Raw genomic sequence first — 27,495 nt, forward strand, 5'->3', positions numbered from 1 at the left:
AAATCTGAGCACACGGGCCTGCAACATTTCCGCCTCCATCGGAAATGCAGCCGCCGCAGCCGGGAATCGAACCCGCGACCTGCGGGTCAGCAGCCGAGTACCTTAGCCACTAGACCACCGCGGCGGGGCTCTCAGCCTTCATTTGTGATAATGGGGTGTTACAAGCAGAATTTGACAACATACCTTATTTACTCTCTGGAAACGCCGTGGTGATGTGCGCGTTCATGAATATTTCTTCGCTGTGTGTGCACTGCGATACGCTAGGACGAGGAAGTTACGACAGTCAGCACGCAATGTGCGTTTTCTTGATTTGGCTTTCAATAAAAAAGCACTCAACAGTAAGAGACGTCCTGCTGCGCTGGCTTAACATGATAAAACAAATGGGAACAAATTCAGAAATGTTTTAGGTGAGGACAGAGCCTGAGCGTGTCTCTATGACGACATTTCATTACCGCAAGACTCGCTAGCCGGCTCCAAAATGGAGTGTAGTTTTACAACAGAGTTTGATATTCTTAAGTCTCTGCTTTTCTGGTATATGGGACATGGTAAACCAGGCAAACAACACAGTAGTGTTCTTTTCAAACAAGAAAAAAATGGAAAAACATATGGCAGATGAGCCCCTATTTTATTGAACTCAACCTGGATCTTGTGATGCAATGCCCCCAACGTCAATGAATGGAACATGCTGCGGCAGAACATATTGCTGGCACCATGCATTCATTGCCGTCTAGAGTGAGCACCATCATCGCAACCGCTAGGGACATGAAGTCGGAAGCGTCGCGAGTGAATTTTGGTACCGGGAGCGAGTCCTTTCTGTTGTGATCGAATTTTGTCGAGAATAAGCAAGTCCAGGTGGTTGTTCGATCCTAAATCATTCCTGAATTCATTCCCAATTGATTTGTTGTGGTAAACCAATTCAGCTGCTCAGCAGTCAGCACTGAGTGCTTTCTTTCACTTAAATAGAGGCTCCACATCACTTAAATAGAGGCTCCACACAGTAAATGCTCATTATTGTGTCTTCCTAATCCAAGCTTACGGCGACACGAACACAATGAAGAAACATTCGTAAACGCACACAGTGCCTCGATGTTTCGATAGAACAAACAAGGTATGTTGTCAAATACTGTTTCTAGCACCCCATAGTTATGAACAAAGGCTAAAAAGTTCACATTGCACAACCTTCAGTGCAGACAAGCGTTGAAAGTTTGACGAGTTGGTAAGGAAACCAGGTCCCGAAAACCCAGCGCTAGTTTCAGTTTCAGGGAATGTTATAGCGCTCGTAGCAGTTGCTGGGCATCCTAAGATCTGGTTTAACTAAGTGAGGTTAACGTGGATGTAGGCATTTGTTGTCTTTCACCAGTTTTTTATCATAAATAAATTTAAACCAATTATAAAAAAGTCATTGCTTGGTCATTTGTCTTCTGTTTATTTTATGAATTTTGGATCGGGCGAAGTGTGGGAAGACATGTGTTTAGCACTTGCCTCCGCTCCCTTTTTTCCATTTGCTCATTGATATCACATGTTAGATTGCGCTCGGTTGTGCCACTCGGTCAGCGTGCCAAGTATGAATACGGCGAAGATACGGCATTTGGTGTAGTGTGCAGCGAAAGGAAGCCGCAGTCGGGCTGGTGAATCAGGTCAACCATGCATTAGACGAAGATGGCTAAATCAAGGCATCACATGTTTTGCACGGCCCTAAGAGTTTGTTAACCCCGCGATATCCAGATCGGCGAAGGTTTTCGAGGTTTTATAGTGGCAACGCGTGAGCACAAGTATTTGAACCCATTATTTGAGCAGGTATTGATTTTGCACGAGTACATGAGTAAACCCCGTTCTCCGCAAGCGCTGACTGAACTTGCAGAAGTTCAGTGTCGCTAGATTAATTGGTCGATACGGCGGCCAAGTTGCTATAGGCGAAATACGTTTGATGAAATGCTTGAATTCGTGTTGACTTGGCCGAATACTTTTTTCTTTTTTTCTTTTGGCATGTAGTTCAAATGATATCAAGTAATTATAGGCTTCTTCCTGTTCATGAAATTCATGTATCCTCGGTTTGAGTTTTTTACTTCCAATACTGTCTGTCAAATACACGTGATGTACTAAATTCTTCCAAAAATCATCACAGTGAATGTCACTGGAGCGAAAGTTTTGACAAGGAAACGTCGTCAAAGCAACGCCGTTGCCCTGACGAGGACAACTCAAACTGCCGAAACACTTTTTCCAGCTACCTTCTCTCTTGAAGAGCTTATGAATGCTTCAAGCCTCTCCGTGCTTCTGAACTTAAGTCGCGTTTCGTACTGAAGTTATGTTAGAAAACTATGTGCGCTGTCATAGCAAACGTGACTAGGTCAAATACGATGTGTCCCACTCTTGATCTTTGACAATTTTCGCGTTGGTTTGGAGAGTATTTGTTAAATGTTCGTTTATTATGTCCATGTGTCAGTGTAAAATTAAGGCGCTTTTATAGATTGATAGATTGATACTATCACCCTACGTGTGTCTGTTTTTTTTTCGTACAAAACGTGCAATAAAAAAACTCACTTTGTAAGTGCCGATCGAGTTTAGTCTTATTGAGAAACCAGTCAGCTTCACTTTCGCCACATCAGAACACACAAAGAAATTATATATATATATATATATATATATATATATATATATATATATATATATATATATATATATATATGGTTAACAAAATTTTACGAATGGCCGCATCGCAAAAGCAGCCAGCGGACTTGAAAGAAGGCACGAACGCATTCCTCTTGCATGCTAAGTGGGTAAGGAGGGCTTCCACGGCAACCCTCTTTACTCTCGATTTTTCGTCCTTCTCCTCTGGTGACCTTACCAGTGACACCATGGGAGAAATATTCTGTTCGTGATTTATTTCTAGCAGGATGCCCGACAGTCGCCAGTGGTAAAAGCGGCGCTACCGCGTATCATCACGCGAGAGCGAATGTACGAGTTTCCGCCCTCTGCGGGAACATCTGAAAAACTGCTCAGCAAGACGGGACACGAAACAAGAAAGCATGTGCGAGTTTGTCGTTCCTTGTTTCTTCGCGCTCCGTGCTGCGGCGCAAATTTATCTGGAAATCATCAGTGCAAAATGTCGGCCCAGCTCCCGCATTAACAGTGATAACCGTGCGCAGGCCGACAATGCGGCATGCACCCAGCCATAGCAGACTACGCAGCTCAACTCTGCCGCCTTAAAGGGGCCCTGAAGCACTTCTTTCAATAACCATGGAATTATTTCATTGATAGATATATGGGATTTAACGCTCCGAAATCACCATATGATTATGAGAGATGCCGTAGTGAAGGGCTCCGGAAATTTCGACCACCTGGGGTTCTTTAACGTGCACCCAAATCTGAGCACACGGGCCTGCAACATTTCCGCCTCCATCGGAAATGCAGCCACTGCGGCCGAGTACCTTAGCCACTAGACCACCGCGGCGGGGCATGAAATTACTCCACTGGAAGAGCTGGTTGCCTCGGAAATTCAGCGCCGCAAAATGTTTAAGAAGCCGTCCACTACGAGCGGAGTTACAAAGATCTGTCGCACGCTGCAATCGCATTATCTCTTCTCTCGTCCAGATGAAAGCGCTGCAAGCTAGGCATGGAGGGATGAGAAGGGGCAAACAAAAAGCGTCACGCGTGACCTTGAGCACTTTTTTTTCTTTTTTTTTTCCCGAATACGCGGCATTTTCAGTGCGATCGCGCGCGCCCGCGTGGACAAGTGACGGCCTCCTGCGGCGATCTCTGTAACAACCGAGCGCGCCATGTTCAAATCAGCCAATTACTGATACATGGGCTATCTACGTGTGATTTTTAAGCATTTCCCGTCATTTGTTGAAGGGAGAAAAAGCAGTATTTAGCTGATTTGGATAATTTATTGTGAATTCCAGGGCGCGTGCTGCGCTATAACATTTGGCTCACGTGTTCTTGGGAGCCTCTATACTATCAATCGGCAGCGTTTTCCGACCATGCTCAAAAAGTGTTGCAGGGCCCCTTTAAAGCGTCTGCACATGCGTGAGCTGCTGCTGGCACGTGTTTGCAGCGCTAGTCGCATCGCGATGCCTGGTGCTGCGAGATTTTCCCTAAGTATGAAACAGCCTGTACATGCCTTCTTTCTATACTTCAAAGAATAATAAAAAGAGATATGTTAATAGGTATACACGCCCCATTTCAACGTTGCATTTTTGCGAAAGAGTTCACTTTCTACACTGTGTTTAGGAAGAAATATTTCATTAGGATATCAAGATATTTCGCAGTTTAACCGCAGAAAATACGTATGCAATGAATTTGTTTCCCTCTCCTATAGCCTTATGAAAGTAAATATTGCACGTAAATACGTAACACAAAATATTACATGTTTAAAAACGAACGATACGTGCATAAATGAAAATATGTGTGGCTGTTTTTCAAGTGTTATTAAAAATGTTTTTGTGAAAGTTGTACAAGGACTTCATTTTTTATAGGCGCCACCTTTGACAAAATATCAGGCACACCGCCTTCCCACATTAAAAATATTTTAATTTTAAACCATCTGTATTACTTGTAATCATTAGGCATGCATATACAGTGTGCATAATAGCACTATATTGAAATGATGCCTATGAAAAGCTTAAGCGTGTGTTAAATGAAATCAAATGTAGCTAGTAGATTGGTATTATTACTGTAAGTACGCGCGAATATTTTCTGAAAAAGGCCCACCTGTCAACTTCGGCATTACTCGCACGCAGGCCACCATAGCGTGCATTACCAAATCAGTGAAGATGAAACAGATAGAGGAAGCTATTTTTCACAAAGGCGCTCCCTGATCTTCGAGGGAAGATGTCCTCTCTTGAAATAAAGAGAAACAACGCTATAGGCTTAGAGAAATGGAAAAATACACACGGTGCCTGGACTGCACTTCTAAGTGCCGTGTGCATTCCTCCTTTTCTTAACTTCTTGCACATTTTAGTGTGCTTTCAGTATGATTCAACGAATCAGACAAATCTTAATGCTATCCATGTGTCTTCGTCTCCTGATATGGTTAATTATTAGGATGAGAATCTCTCCACGAGCTCCACAGGAAAGAAAACGCCCAGGTGATATTAAACACTCCGGAGAGGCTGAGAATAAAAGTGGCTTACGTTATTTGCAGCTAAAACTAAAAAGCTTCAAGTCTCATGCATGACCAGACGACAAAGCCAGAAAGAAAGGGAGCTGGCCGAGAGGCCCCCTTAATTTTTTTTTTTTTTAACCGGGCATTTCACACTGTTAATTCGGCCCTGGGCCAGGGAAAGCGTACTTAGGGGTTCCAGGAAAAGCTACTCAGACATATTTGGTGCCAAAACATCTGACATCATTTCAATCTAAAGCTAAGAATCATGTACAAAATTGCGATTTGGTTGCGTCAGACTCAAGTCGACCTGTGCTGCTAAGCGTATACCTAATGGTACGATGGCCAACAAGAGTGTCTCTCGGAAATATTTCGTGTTACGCGTGTAGTCTTACGGGAGTCTGTAATTGGTTGCACCACTGTCGGAGAGTTCAACCGAATCTATAGTTGTCCGGCCGGCAACCACTTATATATTTGTTAGATAGTCAGCCTAATAAAAAGCCCTAGTGGGCACACAGCCTCTTGTCATACTTCGGTGCCACGAACATGGCAACAGTATATGTTAGTTTTTTGTTTGTTTCTTTTTTCTAGACAGCGAAAACGTTGCAACAAGCCTCGAGTCTGATTAAGCGCACGGTCTGGCGCGGCATCTGTTCCCTGGTGACCGAGATGGATTTCTCTGGATGCTCGGAGAGGAATATACCACGTTTCCACGGCGTTTATGGATGTTGCTAGCCGTATTAGCTTGTTTAGTGATGCGATCCATGTATTCGCTGCTGTTCCGTCACTTGCTCGAGTAAATTGCCCGCCGTAGCTGCATCACACACAACAAAGCCGCACCTTCATCTCGGAGTAATAAAGGTAGGCCGAAAGAACTGGGGCACACACCTAACTTCGTCTTCAATCGCGCGAAGTTGAAGTATGTGCAAGAACGCGAAGCAACTGAAGCCTGAAAGCAAGGTTTCGTTATCCATTGTTCACGAACCAGGGATATTCGCAACTTTCACGACCTGTAAATGGCGCGATTGTACATTCAACATAGCGGTCGTTGAGATAATCGCCCCGCAATAGACGATACCGGAAAGTACACTTTTGGCGAAGGCTGCAATTCCTCGCGTTTCGGTGGCCCTTGGATTATTTTTTTTTTTTTTTGAGAAAGTAAGGGAGCGCTAACATGCTATAATAAGTAAGTGAATGCCGGGTAGCATATTGAGAGATAAATATGCGCAAAATTGTATCGTATTGAGCAGACCAACTAAGCGCAAGAAAAGCAAACCTGGAAGTTGATGTACTCGTGCAGAAAATGGCTGCTGCATACATTCATGGGTATTGGTTATTTGCTTGCTGAATTTGACCCTCTAAACTCCTGATGGCTTTTTGTGGCGCTAATTTGAACGGGACGCTTAATTTTCCTCCCGGAGCATCAAGGCTCGCAGTGAAATCAGTCGGCTTTTTTTTTTTTTTTTCAGCTTTCCCTGTAACTTGAGAAATTCAAGGGGTTACAGCGATATCTCTACCGCTCACAACGTCGAAAAACGACCACAAACACGTGAAAGCAAGCAGCAGCGTCTGCTGTTTGAAGCAGGTTCAAAACATAAATCACCCCAACAGAGCTTCCGGCCACCACCGCTCCACGGCGCCACGGTACCTGGAAGCTGCGAATAGCGCTTTCACAAAACATCAGCTATATAGGCTCTTTCAACCCTAACTGGCTTTTTGTTGTGTGGACACTCTAAGAAGGAATAATAGACAAAGTAAGAATAGAATGTGTTATCTGATGCAGAGAATCAGGCTGAAAATGCAGATAAATTTTCACACACACACACACACAGCACGCATGTACGCACGCACGCACAGGTACAGGCATCACGCAGTGGAGTTTTCCAGTGTGACTGCCGCTCCAGAATGCACAGATCTAGTGGACAAACACAAAGTAATATTGAAAGGTGCCCGGGCAAAGTTTTTTCTCGTACGGTGCTTGAGAAAGGGGACCGACGCGGCAGGCCACATCGTTAAAGAACGTTATACGCTTGAGGCGGCAAGCAGGTACCATACCATTTGAGTTGCTTGAGAAAGAAATCCGCCACAGTGGTCTAATGGTTACGGCGCACGACTAACAACTTTAACAAACATTTTCAAACCATTCACAATCACGCAATATTCATGCGATGCCCCCACAATCAGCGACGCATTTGTTCCGAGTTCCTCCTGTAGGAAGATGCAGGCGGCAATTTTTTCGCCAGACTTCGTCCTCAGACAAACGCGGCCACATCAAAGTATTGGCAAAAATGACGGGAGCGACCAACCGGTTGAGCGAAACTGCACTATAGAGTGCGTCGCTTCGCCCGCGATGCGATCAAAGCTTATCATTCTGGGGCGAACGCTGCAGCAAACTCGGCGGTATAGCTTGTGACAGAAGTGATTGCACTGTCATGGCCTCTGAAGGGGTGCTGTCACGGAGTGCAACATTATGCATTATGATATGCTATTCTTATCGTCCAGCACTCGCGGCTGCCTGACCGCGTTGATAACGTGGACGGACCGTCGCTCTGACCACTCGCCAAGCACGAAAAACATTGGCTTGAGAAAAGGCGTCGCTACACGATTGGCTAACATCCCGCCAAATCAACGGTTGTTGTCGCTAGAAGCAGTCTTATAAGTTGATTGATTTATATGAGGAGTTTAACATCCAAAACCATTATATTGTCACGTTACTCTCGACAAACTTGATAAAAATGGGCTCGTTTAGTCGACTACTCAAGCAGCGGCTCAGAGAGATCGTCTTTGTCTTCTTTCACTCTTCGATCTCACCCAAGCAAAACCATGTGGCAATAGTCCCCCCCCCCCCCCTTTTAAAGCATCGACTCGATGCTCGTAAATAAAAAAAATGAAGGTATACACACGCAGATATAGAGAACCAAAAGAGGGAGAGTGTCACTACTCGCAGCGCAAATTAGGAAGTTTCGCCAACGCTTCCGCCAAGCGCAAAAAGAAAAGGCATAAAAACACAGGAGAACACAAACAGCAGCAGCAACGCAATGTCACGGCATGTCGTAGCACGTGAAACCACAAGGGCTACTGTGTGAAGTAGGGCTTCAGCCGAACGACATGCACGGTTTCGGGCCGAAGCTGTCGACGAGAAGACGCTGCGCCGTCCGGAAATACCTCGTAGGTAAGATCTGTGATTCGTCTAAGAACTTTGTACGGTCCAAAATAACAGCTTAGGAGTTTTTCGGATAAGCCTGGTCGCCGGACAGGGATCCACACCCGCACTCGGTCCCCAGAGTGGTAGGTGACATTTCGATGGCGGAGGTTGTAACGTCATGCGTCTGCATCTTGTTGGTGACCGGTGTTTATGCGAGCTAGCTGACGAGCTTCTTCGGCGTATTGAGTGTATTGCTCAGCATCTTGAGCAAGTTCATTGCTTTGGTCGCACGGAAGCATAGCATCGAGCATGGTTCGCACGTTGCGTCCGTAAACAAGTCGGAAAGGCGGAAATCGCGTTGTTTCTTGCGTTGCCGTATTATAAGCAAACGTGATGTATGGAAGAATCTCGTCCCAGGTTTTATGTTGTTCGTCCACGTACATTGACAGCATGTCCGCTATGGTATTGTTAAGCCTCTCTGTCAGTCCAATGGATTGCGGATGATAAGCCGTTGTTTTTCGATTACTTGTGCAGCTCAGTTTAAAAATGTCCTCCATCATTCGTGCTGTAAACGACGTCCCTCTGTCCGTAATCACGCATGACGGGGCACCATGCCGTAGGACAAATTGGTGCACGAAGAACTGTGCCACTTCAGAGGCCGTGCCACGGGGTAACGCTTTTGTTTCAGCATAACGCGTAAGATAATCTGTCGCAACTATAATCCATTTGTTCCCAGAGGACGACAAAGGGAAGGGCCCGAGAAGGTCCATTCCCACGAGGTCAAACGGTGTCCGTGGTGGTGCGATCGGCTGGAGCAGACCCGCGGGTCTCACAGGCGGAGTCTTGCGGCGCTGGCACTCACGGCAGCCTTTCACATATCGATGTACACTAGTTGATAGTCGCGGCCAGTAATACTGTTGGCGTACTCGGGCGAGAGTTCGCGAATAGCCCAAATGTCCTGACGTGGGCTCGTCGTGGCACGCCAGGAGGATTTCATCACGCATGTCGGTAGGAACAACGAGTAGGAAGGCTTTGTCGCTACCACGGGCGTTTTTCTTGTAAAGAATGCCTCTTCTTAGACAAAAAGAGGACAGTTCGCGAGCAATGTGTTGAGGAACCTGAGAGTTGCGGCCTTCCAGGGAATCAATGACTGGGCGTAATTCATCGTCTGCCCGCTGCTTTGACATAAATTCGGAGTCACTAACTGCTCCGAGAAAGGCATCTTCATCTTCGGAGCCCCTGACAGCGTTCCCCACAGGTGCGCGTCGGCGTCTTCGTGTTTGCGCCCTGACCTGTACACAATCGTAATATCAAACTCCTGCAAACGCAAACTCCACCGTGCGAGACGGCCGGATGGATCTCTGAGATTTGCCAGCCAGCAGAGCGAGTGGTGGTCAGTCACCACTTTGAAGGGACGACCGTAGAGGTAAGGCCGAAATTTGGTCGTCGCCCACACGACTGCGAGGCATTCTTTTTCTGACGTAGAATAGTTGGTCTCAGCTCGAGAAAGAGTACGACTGGCGTAAGCTAATGATTGATTGATTGATTGATTGATTGATTGATTGATTGATTGATTGACTGATTGATAAGTGGGGTTTAACGTCCCAAAACCACTATATGATTATGAGAGACGCCGTAGTGGAGGGCTCCGGAAATTTAGACCACCTGGGGTTCTTTAACGTGCACCCAAATCTGATCACACGGGCCTACAACATTTCCGCCTCCATCGGAAATGCAGCCGCCGCAGCCGGGATTCGAACCCGCGCCCTGCGGGTCAGCAGCCGAGTACCTTAGCCACTAGACCACCGCGGCGGGGCGACTGGCGTAAGCTATCACATGCTCAACGCCGCCGTGTCGTTGTACAAGGACAGCGCCAAGTCCGACGTTGCTGGCATCTGTATGAATTTCTGTAGCAGCGTCCTCATCAAAATGGGCAAGAACAGGGGCTGTTTGCATTCTCTGTCGTAACTCTGTGAACGCTGTATCTTGTTCTGCGCCCCAAGTAAAGGGTACGTCATCTCGGGTGAGTCACGTAAGAGGTTCAGCTATCTTAGAGAAGTTGGCGATAAATCGGCGATAATACGCGCACAAGCCGAGGAAACGGCGTACTGCTCTTTTATCTGATGGGACAGGGAAGGCGGCGACAGCAGCAGTTTTGTCTGGATCAGGTCGCACTCCATCTGCACTAATCACATGTCCCAGAAATTTCAGCTCTTCATAGCCGAAATGGCATTTTTGGGGTTTCAGCGTAAGTTCAGCTGTGCGAATGGCTTCCAGAACCTTTCTCAGACGCTTCAGATGTTCTTCAAAGCTCTCGGAAAAGATGACCACATCATCGAGGTAGACAAGGCAGCTTTGCCACTTCAAGCCAGCGAGAACTGTGTCCATCATCCTCTGAAAAGTGGCTGGTGCAGAACAGAGGCCGAAGGGAAGAACTCGGAATTCGTAAAGTCCATCTGGAGTCACAAACGCGGTTTTTTCTCGGTCTCGTTCATCCACTTCAATTTGCCAATAGCCACTCTTTAGATCGATGGACGAAAAATACTTTCGCACGTCGTAACCTGTCGAGGGAGTCGTCGACCCGTGGAAGCGGGTAGACGTCCTTTTTTGTGACGCTATTAAGCTTCCTGTAGTCAATACAGAATCGCAGCGTTCCGTCTTTTTTCTTTACTAGAACGACTGGTGAGGACCAAGCGCTGCTGGATGGTTGAATAATCCCGTCATCGAGCATCTCTTTTACTTGTGTCTGAATAGCCTCGCGTTCTTTGGCAGAAACGCGATAAGGCTGCTGCCGGATGGGGCGGACATCATCGTCGGTAATAATTCGATGCTTCGTGAGGTGTGTTTGACGGACTTTAGAAGAAGAGGCGAAGCAAGATCTAAACTCCCTTAAAAGGTCGTGAAGTGCAGCCTTTCTCTCGTCTGACAGCGTCGAATTAATGTCGATGTGGTCTAGAAATTCCTCATCCTCATGCGTTTCCTCGGACGCGAAGCACTCCGTGACGTCGGCAACAGGTTCTCCATAAGCTAGGGTGGTTCCACGGAAAAGATGCCGGTGCTCGTAATTGAAGTTCGTAGCTAGTATCGTTGACTGTCCGTCACGGACGCGCACAACACTTCGGGCGGCGCATACACCTTGGAGCAGCAGAAGTGATAAGTTGCTTTCAGCCACCACGTCGCCGTCTTGGAAGTCTTCACAAGTGACTTCGATGGGAACAGTTGCTCGAGGTGGCAGCGTCACACTGTCGTCAGCAACACGCAGCGCAAGTCTACGGCAGTTATCAGCGTCTCGATCTGTTGCGCCTTGAGTCGAGAAGGTCACGATGCGCTCACGGAGATTTATGATGGCACCGTATTCCCGAAGGAAGTCCATGCCGATAATCAGCTGACGCGAACAGTCGGGAAGAACGAGGCAGCTGAGCACAAACGTTGACGCACGAATTTTCACTTTTGCGGTACAGCGACCCAGCGGTGTTACAACGTGTCCTCCAGCTGTTCGAATTCGCGTTCCATTCCACGGCGTGATCACTTTCCTGAGATCTTTCGCTAGCCTCCCGCTGATGATCGAATAGTCTGCACCAGTGTCTACCAATGCACTGACCTGAAGACCGTCAACCAGCACAGGTATGTCGAGTGACACGCGGTCACTAAGTTCGGATGCGGATGTCGGCGTTTCTTCGGCACTGCGATTATTCTCTGACGAAATGCCTTCGGCGTTGCGTGCAAGCATCGATGGGAGGTCTTCCGCACTTTGAGTCCCAGCGACCTTGCCCCCGAAGGCCGCTGCCTTCAGTTTTCCCGACGAGGGCTCGGGGAGCGTTCCCGTGCCGTCACCCCGAAACGTGGCCCAGTGGCTGCGGGTCTCCTCGGAGATGGTGACCGCGATTGCCGTCGTGTAAAGGGTGCACGCTGTTGCGCGAGATACTCTTCGATATCCCTTGGCCTTTGACCAATTCGGGGACGAGGGGAATTGACGGAAAATCCACGCAGTCCAAGTTGCCGGTATGGGCATTCGCGGTAAACGTGACCAGCCTCACCGCAATGATAGCAGAGGGGTCGTCTGTCTGGCGTACGCCAGAGATCAGACTTGCGCGTCGGTGTATGGCGACTATCGATGTCCAAATCAGCGTGCGCTGACTGAATCGCGACTGACGGCATCATTGTCTGGATCGGGACGTATGGCATTGTCTGGATTGGGACGTGCGGCACTGTCTGGATCGGGACGTGTGGCACTGGCTGGATCGGGACTCCTTGACCCGAAAGAGGAGTGGCAGATCGCAAGGCTTCCGCGTATGTACGACGGCGACTGTCAGTAGACACAGGGGCCGTTTCCGGATCAACCGACGTGGACGGAAAACGATGGGCGTGCAGCACCTGCTGGACCTCGTCGCGGATGACACTGGTGATAGAACCAACGTCGATTTGCCTTGTCCCGTACATCTTTTCCATTTCTTCCCGGACGACAGATCGAATGATCTCGCGAATCCATTCGGGGCTCTTGCTCCCAGGGGTGGCGAAAATTTCGGGAGTTGAGGCAGCATTCACTTGACGGTCAAACTGGGCAGACCGTTGGTGCAGTACTCGCTCCATTGTTGCCGCTTCAGTAAGGAACTCAGAAACACTTTTAGGGGGACTACGCACCAAACCAGCAAAAAGTTGTTCCTTCACACCACGCATGAGGTGGCGCAACTTTTTTTCTTCTGCCATAGCAGGATCCGCTCGCTTGAAAAGCCGTGTCATGTCCTCGACGTACATCGAGACGGTCTCGTTGGGCATCTGGATGCGTGATTGTAGTGCACGCTCCGCCCGTTCGCGGTGGTCGGGACTCCTGTAGGTCTCCAGGAGGCGACGCTGGAACTCGCGCCAAGATGTCAGAACATCATCCCTGTTCAAAAACCACGTCTTGGCACCGTCTTTTAGGCACGTGTACACGTTCCGGAGCTTGGGATCTTGTGTCTTGTGTTGGGATCTTGTGTTTCGGATCTTGGGATCTTGTGTCGGATCTTGTGTGCATGGGATCTTGTGTCGAAGTCATAGTCGCTGCGTCAGTGGTTGGTGTCTCAGGCGGTAGGCCTCGTTGGCGGCGGCTTACTTTATGAGCAGGAGTGTCCACGGGTGCAGGGCTTGTGTTCCGGCTGCTGGACGGGGTCTTGGGCATCGGGTGGATTGCGAGACGTCGTACCCAGCACCTCCACCAGTCTTGTCACGTTACTCTCGACAAACTTGATAAAAATGGGCTCGTTTAGTCGACTACTCAAGCAGCGGCTCAGAGAGATCGTCTTTGTCTTCTTTCACTCTTCGATCTCACCCAAGCAAAACCATGTGGCAATATGGTCATGAGGGACGCCGTAGTGGAGGGCTTCGAAAATTTTGACCACCTGGCGGTTCTTTAACGCACACCCAAATCTGAGCACACGAGCCTACAGCACTTTCGCCTCCATCGAAAATGCAGCTGCCGCAGCCGGAAATCAATCCCGCGACCTGCGGTTCAGTAGCCGAGTACCTTAGCCACTAGACCACCGCGGCGGGGTACGGCCTCATAACTTACATCTGCACGGAGGCTATAGAGTGACTTCACATGATTTCTTGCATTGTTCATGTTTACGCCGACAACGCCCCCTGTCAATTATTCCCGTTTGATGAGGCTTCTGTAGCTTTCGCCTTAATCCGTAGGACATCACTATATGCTGAAGCACATGTCTACCGCAGTGCATTTTGGTGTTTAAAACCACGTACTTTGATTACTTCAGCTGTATAGCACAACGTGTACATCTCTAACAATCGATTCTATGCCATTCTTAATTCGCTTAGCCGAACAGTACCCAGTCGTCACCGCCGAACGACGAAAGCAGTGCGTAGTTCGTCACAGCAAGCCAGCCTTGATTTGAACTTCAGACGTCACAACATCCATCGCCTTAAAAGTAAATTTGGCTTAATGACCTGAATGTTGCGCTAGTAGCGCGGACGAACGCGGAAAGCAGTTTCGACTTACCCACAAATAACTGCGTGCACTTCGTGTGTCCAACAGAAGCCACCGCGGGCCGTCGTTGCACATATTCCGCACAGTGCTCTTCAATGTAGTCTTTGGCACTTTTGCAACACTTGCTTTACATCTCTCAGTCATTTCCGCACAAGCGCACGGCGCGAACTGTGAGCGTCATCGTATGCAGGTCTAGCGCGACGTCAAAGTAATCGAGCGAGTGCCGACAGGCTTACGGTGCAAGGGCGTAGCGATCCCTTTTCTGAACGCTAAAGGCTAAGCTGTTCTTTTCTTCGTTTGCTGTTCCAAGCTACAAAAATCACCCCCATTCCCACGATGACACCCTTTCCCTCTATTTTATCAAGTTTTTCATTCGTTGCGATCAAGCATAAACTTGGCTGGCTCTTATCTTCGCGGACGATAACGAAACTGGTTGGTTGGTTGTTCCTCAGCGTCCTGGCGCAACCCACCGCAAACGAGGTTTTCTTCTTGTTTTTGTTTTGTTTTGTTTTATTTGGTCGGTTTACTACGGTTCTTTCATGATGTTTTATCTATCCGTTGAATTTTCTTTCAAGACTTGGAAAAGCTTTTGTTAAAAAATGCTTCACTCGAATCACTTCGAGCGCCAACCATGACTGCCTTTACCGTGCAGCAAATAATAATAATGATAAAGTATATATACACGAAAGCGCCTTTCTCGGGCGTAACTGGTCGCTGCTTGAGGAACAAAGAGCGTAGGGGAAACCTGCCTCACACATCATACTTCTCAAAAGAGGATCAGAGGATTCTGGGCTGTGGTGGTGCTCATTTCCTTGGTCGACGCTCGCTGGACACTATATACTCTATACTCGCGCGATAAATAGGGAACCTCCAAATTGCGCAAGAGTGTATATACAGTACGTATACAGTACAGCCGCGCTGGCTAGGTTTCAGCGTTGCCGCGTACTGACAGAAGACGAAAAAAAATTGGCCCCGTATCTGCATGTAATCTGCAAATGTCGTCGAAAGACGATAGTCTTGCGGGTGGAGAGAGTGAACAAAACATTTATTTGATGTTCTGCGGAAGAAAATCGGTGAATGGTATTCTGGAGGCGCTGCGTTAGAGTGCCTCCAGCGTGCAGCGGAGGCGAACGAGCACATCAAGTCCCTTCATACATGCGACATGAGCGCCATCTGGCAGTTTTTTTTTCTTTAAACTAAGCACGTGGCCCTGAGACGCGCGTGCGCGCCAGTCTCGGAGGTGATAAGGTGTAGAACGCAAGGCGACGGGTAGGTGCCACCACCATGTCGTCTTAGCAAAGCGTTGGAAACACTCGCTTTTTCGTGCAAGGGTTGCATGGACAGCGCAGCGTGATAAGCGCTACGGTCCTTAGAATTACTTATGTATGCCTTTTCTAGTAACGACGAACACGCAGAATATATACGTGTTGTTATGATGCCTCAGATATGCGCAATAATGAGCGTGTCGACGTCAGCTTGACGCACGACACGCTCCCATTTCGTTTTCCAGTTGTCCTTAGTAAACGAGAACACTCGCAACTTCGGTCTCTTTGCCGCGACAATTCGCAACACAGCATCGTGCAACCGAATGGATTGCAAATACCCAGTGCTCAAAACGCATCATATATCCACAGCACAGTTCACATACACAGAAAAAGACGATATTCTCGAGTCACCGACAAGCACGCCACGAAAACGTTTGTCGGGCTTCACAATCCATGTCTGTCGAGCAACGAGAGCAAGAGTATAAGGCACGTCTGTGCAGCTTAACACACCGGTCAAACGGAGTGACGTCAGAGCCCATGGCAGACTAGTGAGCAGGCCTAAGTTATCTCGGTGGCGTTGGCTGTCTCCAGTACAAGGTGCTCAAGTGTGGCATCCTTCATAACAATAGTCTTTCTTTAATTAGCCATTTCACCTATTTTCAGGGTGGCTCGCCTTTCCATTACAGATAATGGTTCCTCCACACCTAAAGTACTAGTCGCGCCACCAAGTTAGTCGCAAACCTCGCAAATAGACAGTTTGGTGGCAAAAGCGACTGCTTTGGTTCAGTCGCTTATCTACTATGTGCGGATCTGGCGGATTTTAACGCGATAGCGTTGAAGAGCTCGTTTCGCAGCAATTACGGCATCGGTGCCGTTGGTTGTGAGCAAAAAATCATACCGAAAAATTGAGAAAAATGCAAATAAAATAATAGAGAAAGCTCTCGGAAGGATCAAACTCAAGCTGTCTCTGTGACAAACACGTATTCTACCACAGGAGCACATCATTTGTCCAGACTGCTTTGGAAAAAATTCGGCAGATCCCACGTGCCATGGGATCGACGTTATGCAAGGCATGCTAGGGGAGAGTGACTGTGGTGCAATCAGCGAAACTTACGATATTACGCTCAAATATACGTACAAATGTTGTACATACAGACATAAGTTAGCCGACGTATATGTTTTATATAACCAGTAGTTTACACTTGCGTAACGATCCCAACAGCAACATGTGGGTGTTAGCAACATTAGAAGCGGTAAGCTGATATGTAGCGCCTAGGCTCGTCAAGTTGTTAGCACTGGACGCTGCTACATGAATCAAATTCAGTGCATGGCGCATAACTACAATTGACGTTAACGCGACGTGACGGCTGTGTGGCAAGAAGATATATGTAATGTTCATAAAAATTGGATAGCCAGCATTGCAAGTTGCAACTACAATGGACGCTTCACCATAATTTTATGTGCTTGAAGCATCAGCAATTTTGACGTTTTGTGACGTATCACTTCAATTTTTCGCCCCGATCGTAATTAATAATGTGCCTATAAGATTCAGTATGATCAGCACTCCGTTTATAAATTCTATCTTTTTTACGTTACTACATGTTAATTATCTGGTTTGCTGCATTTTTATTTGTATCAACCTGATTGTCTTGGTAGTTCGAATTCCTGCAAAACGTAATAACAAATATTTCGCTACCACGTTTCATTTCATTCGCTGTCATGTTATTGCTTTTATTGCGATAGCAATTATATGGGCACTATCACGGCTGGAGTTTGCCGCTGCACTCTAAAAAAATATCGAGTAAAAGCGTGTCTTTTTGTCCCACAACAATAATTGTCATCAGGCTTGCGTGCGTTTCCTTTCTTGAAAACTCGGCGCTGGCCACTGTCCTATCGAGAATGCAATGTAACCCTGATAATGGGCATGTCGATCGTGACTGGGATGTACCGGGCGCAGGGCGATAGCGCAAGAATGGAACGCAATATAGATGACGATTATTGTTGTGGGACAAAATGACACCCTTTTTACTCGCTCTTTTTTAAGAGTGTGGCGTCGACGTCATTCACCGTACATGTATGTGTATCTATATATCGAACGTCCGACATCTGAAATGTGAGTGCGAGGTGTTAACCACTGAGACACAGAGAGCCCACACGTCCTTCATCGTTAAAACGGCAAGCTATTTATGTCTGCCACTTACCGCTGTTGACGGGCATCTCGGGGGGGGGGGGGCTATCATGTTTTCAGCATTACCAGCAAGATGGCGCAATGAGCGCACGCCGCATAAAGCCCCTAAAACTTCCTAAAGCAGCGACGTACGTGGTTATTCACGTGCCTCCTTTCTTTTCCTCCTCCTCCTCCACCGCGCGGCGACGCGTCGGTATTGGCCAGATACCGTCCCGTGGGACCACTCGCAGTGTTCGTTTGTTTACGATCGCTCGCGACTGCCATCTTTGCTCTGGAGGAAAGGACTCCTAGGGGCGCAGCGCATCGGTTTTGACAGTTACCAAATTGTCCTTTCGTGCGCGCTGTGTTGTCAAATACTTTTCATCTAAGAATGATGTCGCTGTTCGTTGCCGTGAGTGGTTGTTGCGCCTTTTCCTGCCAGAAAAAGTCTAGTGATGGCCGAAAGCTCTTTATGGTATCGCCCGTTAAGCGCAACGAGTTGCGACGAAAGACATGGTTACGTATAATCGGAAATGAGAACTTCAGCACATTTTTAATCCACTTTGCGAAGTTCCGCGTCTCTCACTATTTCTATGGTTCGATGTTTGCTCAATTCAATGCGTGCTCTGACACTGCGGACAAGTCGCAGTTAATTGTGCAGGACGTAGCGATCTCTAACTCAGGTTTCATTCACGCTTCTGCGGGGGGCTGTTTTTTTTTTTGTTAACAATACATGCTTACGTGTTCTGCTTGTCGTTACGCGCCGACTGGTTTGAGTTCGCGGTACTGGTTTGTGCGCTTAGAATGTACGCGGAAAGACACTCGAAATTGTGAATACGGAACTTTAGACATTTCGCGTTGCTGTTTTGAATAAACAAAACTGGAGTGCCACAACTCCGATTAAGATTGGCACTCTCCGTTGGATTTTGTTGCGCGCTCCTATGTTTCAGATCGAATTGCTCTCTGTGGCTCTTTTGCGTTGACCGATCAGCCGAGGGGCCCGCGACGCAAGGGCATGCGGCTATGCAAAGCGTGCATGCCTTCGAGTCATTGGGCGCGTCGTTTAGGAACCTCACAGATACGTGTCATTGCGCGTGATAGTTTATTTGCTACTTCGTGTGAAGGTTTATATCCGCGAGTGGAGCTCTCGCGAAGTAATCACGTATGGTGGCCCGCTAGTTCATTCATACGCTAGCCCATTCTTTCAGCGATATAGATCGTATGTGAGATACGTCTACACGGCGCATTTCCGAAATATGATTAGGGCGTCTAACCACTTCGCGAAACAACCACAGCTGTTAGAGTGTATCAACTGTGCGCCTTCTGACACATTATGAAGGCCTTAGATGCCTCACCAAACGCTAAAATTGGCCGCCGGCGACATCGCCATCACGCGTCAACGCGAGTTATTGTTTTCACTGCATGACAGTCACTGTGGATGCTCTCTGCACATATTGTGTACCCTATATACGGTGAAACTTGCACCACCCATGCGCTGAGTAAGGAAAGACAGCCACACTGTCCCATCGGGTGCTATCCGGCCAGCTAACAGAAAGGAGAGCCATAGCAGCCGGCTAGAACGTTTAACAATGTTATTTACAGTGTAAAACTTATTCGCAGACACCCTAAACGACGGACCAAAAACAAAAACGGGGGTTCTCACTAACGATCACAATTTTACGTTTAAGAACATACATATTAGGGGTAATGCTCACAAAGTTAACATCCCTTGACTGCGACGCCGAGTGACTCGATCAAGGCGTGATCACACGCACACGTAGCGCGTGGCGCTAAACAAAGCTGTCGTGGGACTACGTTAGATTCGTTGAAATAATTTTAGGGTGAGTTCGACAGCTGGCGCGACAGCCCTCAGCGCGCTGCCTGCCAAGCAAGTGCTCTCGTCGCGAAAGGGCGTCTGCTACGCAGGAGCAATGTAGGTGGCGCCACGTTCGAAACGAAAGTGCGGAGAAGAGGAGACAGAGGAGAAACGAGAGCGAAGGAGTTCTAGGGGCTTTAGCGTCGCCACATCGTCACGACGCGGCGGCGCACGCTCTCATCGTCCACGCGTACTTTGCCCCGCGGAGGGGGGACGCTCACGCGTGCGCTCGCTTATCTCGGGGTGGGGGCAATCGTACGTCTTGGTTTTCACCGGAACGATTTTGTTGAGCATGTTTCGATCTTCTTGCCATTCGTCGCTTGACATTCCAATTTGTTGCTATCGCATTCATCGCTTCCCCTTTGCGACAAAGCTGTGACTTTTAGTTGAATAGACCTTTTTCAAGCACACTAGCACCGCCAACGGGCGCGCAAGCGCTTATGGGAAAAGTTGGTACGCTACAGCAGCCGCCACGGCGAGCGCGCGGGCCTATCGCTTCAACATTCCCTTTGCACCGTGCCGGCGCTTCTCAGATTGCTGCTCCGGGACGTCCGAGTACGCCAGAGTCTTCCTTTAATTACCCTACCTCTTGCCCTTTATGCCGGATCAACAATAAAGTTGTTTCACTCTCAGATCAAATGAACTCGCCAAGGTGCGATATATTACCGCGTGATTTACTCACAAACTTGTTTTTAGGCGCCATGGCCTGTCTACAATTTGCATTTGTCCCCCTGTTCAACCAGCTGAGTGGCTCAGAGCTATTATTATTATTCTTTAGCGTCAGTCTGTCTTCCGCATAAGTAAAAAGCAGTACAACCTGGTAGCTAAAAATTTGCAAGCACTGTTCATAAATTCAGGCATGCATTAGGAATCAATGTTTTTTGACGCTGTTTACGAGTAAAATGTACGGTTCTGGTATATTTAAAGAGTGCTTTAGAAATAATTGGTATTGTGTAAAATAAAATACATTCAATAGACCGTGTGCATGTCGCTTGCACAATATGCACGTACCAGCTTTCCTTGACACTAATTATAATTACGGGTTGGCATAAAAGGTAAACATAAATAATTAAGACCAGGAATCAATATGCACAGCAGAAATGCTCACTCGCCACTGAAAGGTTATCGCACATGTTGAAAAACATATGTAGGAAAAAGGGGGCGCATTGCGCATGTCACTAACAGGCACTAAAAAGCAAAGAACCAAGACACGTGTTTACAGTTGATCAATAAAGTTACATTTCTTGCATTGTAGCGATAGCGAAGATTAATTGACTTAAACAAGGTGCAGTGTTCTTTATGATATGTCTCTGAGATTGCTCACGTGGTCTGACTAGGGTGACTGTGCAGGATTACTAGGCCTTCGATGAAGAAATTGCCTGATTGAAAATGCGATTGATTGATTGATTGATTGATTTGTGGGGTTTAACGTCCCAAAACCACCATTTGATTATGAGAGACGCCGTAGTGGAGGGCTCCGGAAATTTTGACCACCTGGGGTTCTTTAACGTGCACCCAAATCTTGAAAATGCGAGGTGCGATGTGATGGCTTCATTCAATGAATTTCGATGCTCTTTGAGGCACGTGTCCATACATAAACCACACTGACCTATGCATATATGTGAACACAAGGGGAATTCGGTTACCTAGTCTTGCACGAAAATTGAAGGAACAATTGGCACGCCTCATATAGTACTTTTCTCTGCCTACTGAGGACCACTGCGACCTTTTACGGTCTGCGGAAGAAATATTACTAAGCACTTGAAACACGTTCCACACCTCGTATAGCTTCCCAATTTACTTGCAGACTGTGCAGAATGTATGCATTGAATAACTACAATATTCCTAGTTTCTTAGCGTGCGAAGGTTGTACGAAATAATTTTTGTTTGCAGTGCGAATGAGCTGGTCACAAACTGATGCAACATAATATAGGCAGGACACCGTGCCTTCTTGCAGCTGGAAAACATTGCTCAGATAATGAGCCAGAGTTTTTTTTTTTTCTTTTGCCAAACATAAGTACATCATTATTTTTTACTGAACAATATTTGAATGCGCCAACGCGAAATTCAACAGCGGTCTCACTCAATGCGGAATATACTGCCAGCAAACAATCTCCGCAGAGCCACTTAAGCATCTTATAAGAAAGCGCAAATTATTGGGGCAAGGTATTTCGCACGTGAATTCTTGTTCCATCCCTTCGTCCTTAAATACGTTTAGAATGTGTTTACTTTTCCTATTTTCAGGCCGTACATGAATTGCCTACAAAAATTTTAGAAAGTTTTATAGCTGTAACACTTCGCTGCAGTCTCGAGTGTTAACATAAGCCCAATGAAACCGCCATGGTATTAAATGTCATAGCTTTTTATAAGCAGTTCATGGTTGAATAACTATGAATTCCGTGTTCCAGCTCACATTCTTCACGATAGCTCGTTTTCAACACATGTATCGGTATGCAACAACTCGCATGCTGCTCATATTCTATACATTCGATGTACACCCGCCAAGTGATATCTACCCTGAATGCGTTATTCATTTTACGTTTTATGTGTAGATATACGTGCAGGTGCATTCGGACCCTATTCAACAAGTGGCAGCATGTTCTTTTCGTTCTGTGCTCGCATGGTGCCAACAAGCAGTAGGCAGAGGAAGAGCCGGTCTGCTCAGTGTACCACCTTTTTTTCATAATGCTTCGCGCGCCCGCGGGGCGTTGTGGGATCGATTGATTGATATGTGGGGTTTAACGTCCCAAAACCACTATATGATTATGAGAGACGCCGTAGTGGAGGGCTCCGGAAATTTAGACCACCTGGGGTTCTTTAACGTGCACCCAAATCTGAGCACACGGGCCTACAACATTTCCGCCTCCATCGGAAATGCAGCCGCCGCAGCTGGGATTTGAACCCGTGCCCTGCGGGTCAGCAGCCGAGTACCTTAGCCACTAGACCACCGCGGCGGGGCCGGCGTTGTGGGATCGCTTGAAAAAGTAAGTCATTTAAGGTCACCGGCCCAAACGAACTGATGTTCTTTTTTTTTACGTTCTTTACAGATACAGCACATAGTCCAGTCATACAGATTTTTTTATTCTTTGGACGTGTCTTCCTTGCCTTGGTTTGCTTATTTATACCTTCACCAGTATTTTTTCTATTCAAATAATCAAAATTTTTTTAAATGTTTAAAAATACACAGATTTTAAATGTACAGATTCTTCACATAACAACGATAACAACATTAAATTCTGTTAAAAGATTGTGCATCTCCAATTTGAATAAGCACTGCTTTAAGTAATGTCAACAAAGTAATTCACAAGGTACATTTAAGTACAAGTATAAGAGTATACGGCTGCTGTTGCTGCTACAGTTCCTGTTTACTTTTAACATTAACAAAAGTGCACTCATTGCAGAAGTAGCTCAAAGTGTTAATTACGATATTTGAATCAATACTGAAGGGCAGTGCGATATAGAAAAACTTTCTTAATCGTGAATTTTCATGCAGCGGCCCACCGCAAACCCCAAGACTTTACGAACGGGCAACAGTGCGCAATATGTACAACTCGGGAAGCTTTTAACATTGTGAAAATATTTATTTGTATCATTTCTTCCTCTTCCAAACATGGCACCTTCGGCATGAGAGAAGAGGATATTACACATTATACATTACGCGGCGATAAAGTTCACACTTACACAGGCAGTCCTCCAAGTACATTGGAAAACAAACAAACAAACAACAAACTGAAAGGAAAGCACAGACTGACACATCTCGCCAGAATTGCACAGCCTTAGCAGTCGTGAGAATTTATCCCTTCACGATGCCTTTCTCGCTTTTTACGGCAAATGAAACGTCAATAACACATATATTTTCTTTTTCTTTCAGTGCCACAGAAGGAAAGCATCTCTGGAGTTTTGATGATGCATAAATGAACAAAGGAATAAATAGGGCATCTGAAATGTCAATACAGAATATAGAAATGCTTTTCTTTTTTCTAATTTAAAAGTTAGCCAAACAGGCCTCGCATAATACAAGTGGTGTCTCGCTTGGAAAAGCAAACACGTAAAACAAAAATAGCAGCGATGAAAAATGATGCATGGGTCAAGTGTATAGTATATATGTACATTGAAGGTTGTTTGCAAAGTGACTATCATACACAAGCTCAAACACGAATGACCTGCTGCCTTCAAATCCAAACGTCTTCTCTTAGTGACTAAACAGCAGTAGTGTGAAAAGACTTCGTCGTAATGATGCCAGGATGTACACTGTACAAGGTTTAAAAGACTCTCGGAACGAACTTCTGACATGTGGCAACTACCTACAAAGTCGTCAGTGACGCTCTGCAAAAATGACAAATGAAAAACAAAAGGGTGGGAAGCGAGGGGGGGAGCGTAAGATGGGCAATTGGAACGAGCAAGTGCCATACACATACAAGAATTAGGTGTTCGGAGTAGCCAGTGATACATGTTATGTGTGGTTAAAAAGTACATTTGGTTTTTAACTACCAGTCAACTCTCGAATACAAAGCCTGCAATCCCGAAAACTTCTGCCAAGCAGCCTGACAGAAACCCCAAAATACGATGCCAATGGAAGGCACTCCTGAGATCAAAGACAGGTAACCGCATTCCTTGTCAAAAAGAAAAACAAATGTATCATGGCCACAGCTGTGCAATAAACCGTAGTAAGGAGGAAGGTTGCTGTTGAGAAGCAGCCTGGCATAGTCGACACGGTGCGTTTGATAAAACATGGTCTACGAGAGTCGGCACAGGCTCAGTGATTTCGTTCATACCCTTAATGTGCCTTTTCTCTATACTTTGCCTATTTTGCAAGGACTGAGAGTATGCTTTCACTGTTGAAAGAGAGAGTGCGAGAAAAAAAGCACCTGTAGATCGAAGTTGCAGTAAAGACACAGTGCAAGGCTATTTTTTTTCCGTATAAACACAGCCCCAATTCGTCACCTTCATGGCCACCTTTAGCTTCTTATGGTGCATTCAGACGACGGACAGAATCCGGATTTGTCATAGACGCGGACGGCTAATCCGCGGATGATCCGCCTGCAGGCGCATCCACACGACGGACGGTGTCCTAGGAGAAAACAGCCGGATTACCCTCGACAGCAGATTCGGTGCTCACTTGCGCCTGCTGGCAGCAGACTGGTTTGAGAGTATTCAACATGGATGCCCGCAAGAAGCGACGCTTGGCTGCGATATCTGTCGCGTTGTGACAAATGAACGAGGAGTGTTATTCTTTCAGGAGAAAAGGTAGTTGCTGGCAGAATGTTCTTTCAACACTATTGTTCCCCACTTGTAGAACTTCTAAACGCGTCTCCATTCGTTCTTAGAAGCGGCACGTCGCCGGTTGCAGAAGTTAGAATATTTCCCCACCATGACGGCTAAAAATCTCGCGTGTCAAAACAACGGTGGCAACATTTCCCGAACCACCAAAAGTGATATCTGCGTATTTATTCACCTGAGAACAAGGCCCCCGGAAACTAAGTAAACCATGCTCAAGCGTAGATGGTGCCGACCAGTCATGCAGCTAGCTGTCCGCGAGCCATGAAGGACATACCGCGAGCAGGCGGAAAGTGTACTGGTTGCCACCAACCCTGAGCTATTCCGCTGAAATACCGGCTCTCTTCCGCCAGAATCCCGATGTGAGAAATAGGTTGGGGTCATCCGTCCGCGAGCCGCGCGGACGAGGGGAATCGCTGCTGCAAGGTCACGTGACGCGCCGTCTGTCCCGCCACACCCGAATTCAGTCCGTCGTCTGAATGCACCATTAACAACGTTCACTAACATGCATGGCAGAAATAAAGTACAGACACTTTTTCCTTACTTCATTTTATACAACAATACAAGAAGCTGCACTGACTTTTGCTGCCTGCACAGGACACATGCACAAACAACCAAGTGAAGAAACAAAAAAAGATGACAAAGAGGAAATCAGTAGCGTTACACCCTCAAACTTGCAGTCGTGGAGTCCTCTTCCTTCTTTTTGATGTGACACATCAAACACACTGATATGAGCCTCGTCAGAAATGTGATGTTACATCCATGCCACCTCTATAGAGCCTCAGACCTTTCTCACTTCACCACAATCAAACAAAGGACGAAGTCCACCTGGCCAAGGCAGATTTTTCCGTTCTTCCTTTCAGTCTTCTACTTCCCGAATCTTTCGTACCCGCTTCCACTCCCCCGTGGAGTAGTTCATCTGGAAGTGCGTTTCCACGATGGCCTGCTTGACAGTGCCGTTGGGCTGGACAATTTCTTCCTTGTTTTCACTCAGCCGGATAGTGATAAGGTTTCCGAGTTCTGGGCAAGGATTGGCTGCAATAAAAAAAGTTTGTCGCAGAAATGAGGCTTGCCCTCCAGTAAACTAGCATGTTACACTAGATCCCAGACGACAAGACCAACGTTAAATAATTGACCATGCCACATGACTGCGTCTGATGAATGTGCTACAGCACGGTCATCAGAAATTTACCTACTCGCTCCTTCCAAGTTCACGTGTAACACATAAAAATTTACTACTTAATTTATCATCCATAGCTGCTCAGTGACTTAAAAGCCTTTCTTTATAGGATTGTGCAAATAGTGAACTTTAGTTTCGAAGCGAATTCAAAGTGAATAGTGATATCGGTAGAATAATTTCGAATCAAATTCGTATAGTATATATCCTATTATGAAAAAAAAAAATGGCCACAATTGTCATGACTTAACTAACCTGCACACTACTTGGATAGGCTTCAGGTCAATTTAGACGAAAGCAAATGGACACACACAGAACACAGAGGACTGTCTCTATTTGTCTTTGTTTGAATCGCGCTGAAGCCTATCCAATTATGTGCCAACTCGCCCAAGTCAAAGTTGCACAATACTTCTCTAAAAATTAAAACAAGACCTGCACAAATGCCCTTTTTTTGGTTCAAAGGAAGGGGAAACAATTTTGAATCGTAGCAGGATTTCACTTCACGTGGCCATAATGTCTGGTCCACTCCAACAGCTAACTCATGAAATCCCCTCAGCATTTGTTAAATTTCCTGTGCTTTGATAGTGAAATCAGAGTATCCACAAAGCTAAAGCTTGCTTATAACATTAAACAAGGGGTGGAGAAGCCATATAATAAAAACCAGCCTTCGAATAAAATAGAAAAACCTCTCTGCATGATAATGAAGTCCCACCCACCTCTGGAACCAGCCATGAAACCCAGAATGAGTGCCTTCTCGGAACGTGACACCTTGTTGGAGTTCTTGAACATCTCTTGTGCCTCAGAAACTTGGTCCAACTAGTTTACGAAAGGAAAAGAAAAATAATAGCAGAGCTGTCAACACATAGGGCACAAGATTTATCTTGTAGTGCAGAGTACTACCGTAGTCACAAGCTTGACACGTTTAGAAGCTCGCAATGCTATCATTCAGGACTAATAATAATAATGTCGGGTTTTATGTCCCAAACGCACTGTATGGTTATGAAGGGCGATTATGATTACGAGTGGGGGCTCCGCAAAATTTACACCATCTGCTGTGCTTTGACATGCACTCGAATTGCACAGTACAAGAGTCCTCCACTTAAGTGCTACCACTGCAGCCAGGATGGAACCCAGAACTTTAGGGTCAGCAGCCGAGCACTGTAACACTGAGGCAAGCTAGCATTAGAGATTTGAAAAAAGCTAGGCTAGGCTATACCACTGAAATCTAGTGCACTGCCATACCTTTCTTAATATTTTTTTTTTCAAAATTTGTGCAGTTAACACACTTTCAATATTTACGAAAATTCGGATAGAACAACACTAGATTGTAATCACGAATAAGCATCGCCTTTTTTTTTGCGCTTATAAGACATCTTCATTAGCCTTCTTTACTTAGAGAAATGAATAATGTATAAAAAAAACTTTGTCGTATGGCACACAAACAGACTTCCTTCCTTCACACATTACTAGTTAAGGTATCATGCATTTTCTTATTTACAAGCTATTG

At 46.4% G+C, this 27,495-nt stretch overlaps 2 protein-coding genes across 4 annotated transcripts in view; both read right to left on the bottom strand.

The window, feature by feature from the left end:
* LOC142796477 (uncharacterized) overlaps positions 1–14,543 on the bottom strand; it is a 405,078-nt gene extending 390,535 nt beyond the window's left edge. For both annotated transcript variants that reach the window (XR_012893863.1, XM_075887213.1), the window contains exon 1: positions 14,239–14,543. Coding sequence is in view for 1 of the 2 variants with exons in the window: in XM_075887213.1 (XP_075743328.1) it covers positions 14,239–14,370 (132 nt within the window). In the remaining variant the exon portion in view is untranslated. The remainder of the gene's footprint in view (positions 1–14,238) is intronic.
* Positions 14,544–25,262: 10,719 nt separating this feature from the next.
* Positions 25,263–27,495, bottom strand: part of Nelf-A (Negative elongation factor A) — a 63,927-nt gene continuing 61,694 nt past the window's right edge. For both annotated transcript variants that reach the window (XM_037421703.2, XM_075887214.1), the window contains exons 11-12: positions 26,705–26,804; positions 25,263–25,846 (exon numbers count right to left, since the gene is read on the bottom strand). In XM_037421703.2, the coding sequence (XP_037277600.2) occupies positions 25,671–25,846; positions 26,705–26,804 (276 nt within the window). In that variant the 3' untranslated portion in view covers positions 25,263–25,670. The remainder of the gene's footprint in view (positions 25,847–26,704; positions 26,805–27,495) is intronic.

This window comes from Rhipicephalus microplus, chromosome 2 (genome assembly GCF_043290135.1).
Source record: "Rhipicephalus microplus isolate Deutch F79 chromosome 2, USDA_Rmic, whole genome shotgun sequence".
Lineage (NCBI taxonomy): Eukaryota > Metazoa > Arthropoda > Arachnida > Ixodida > Ixodidae > Rhipicephalus > Rhipicephalus microplus.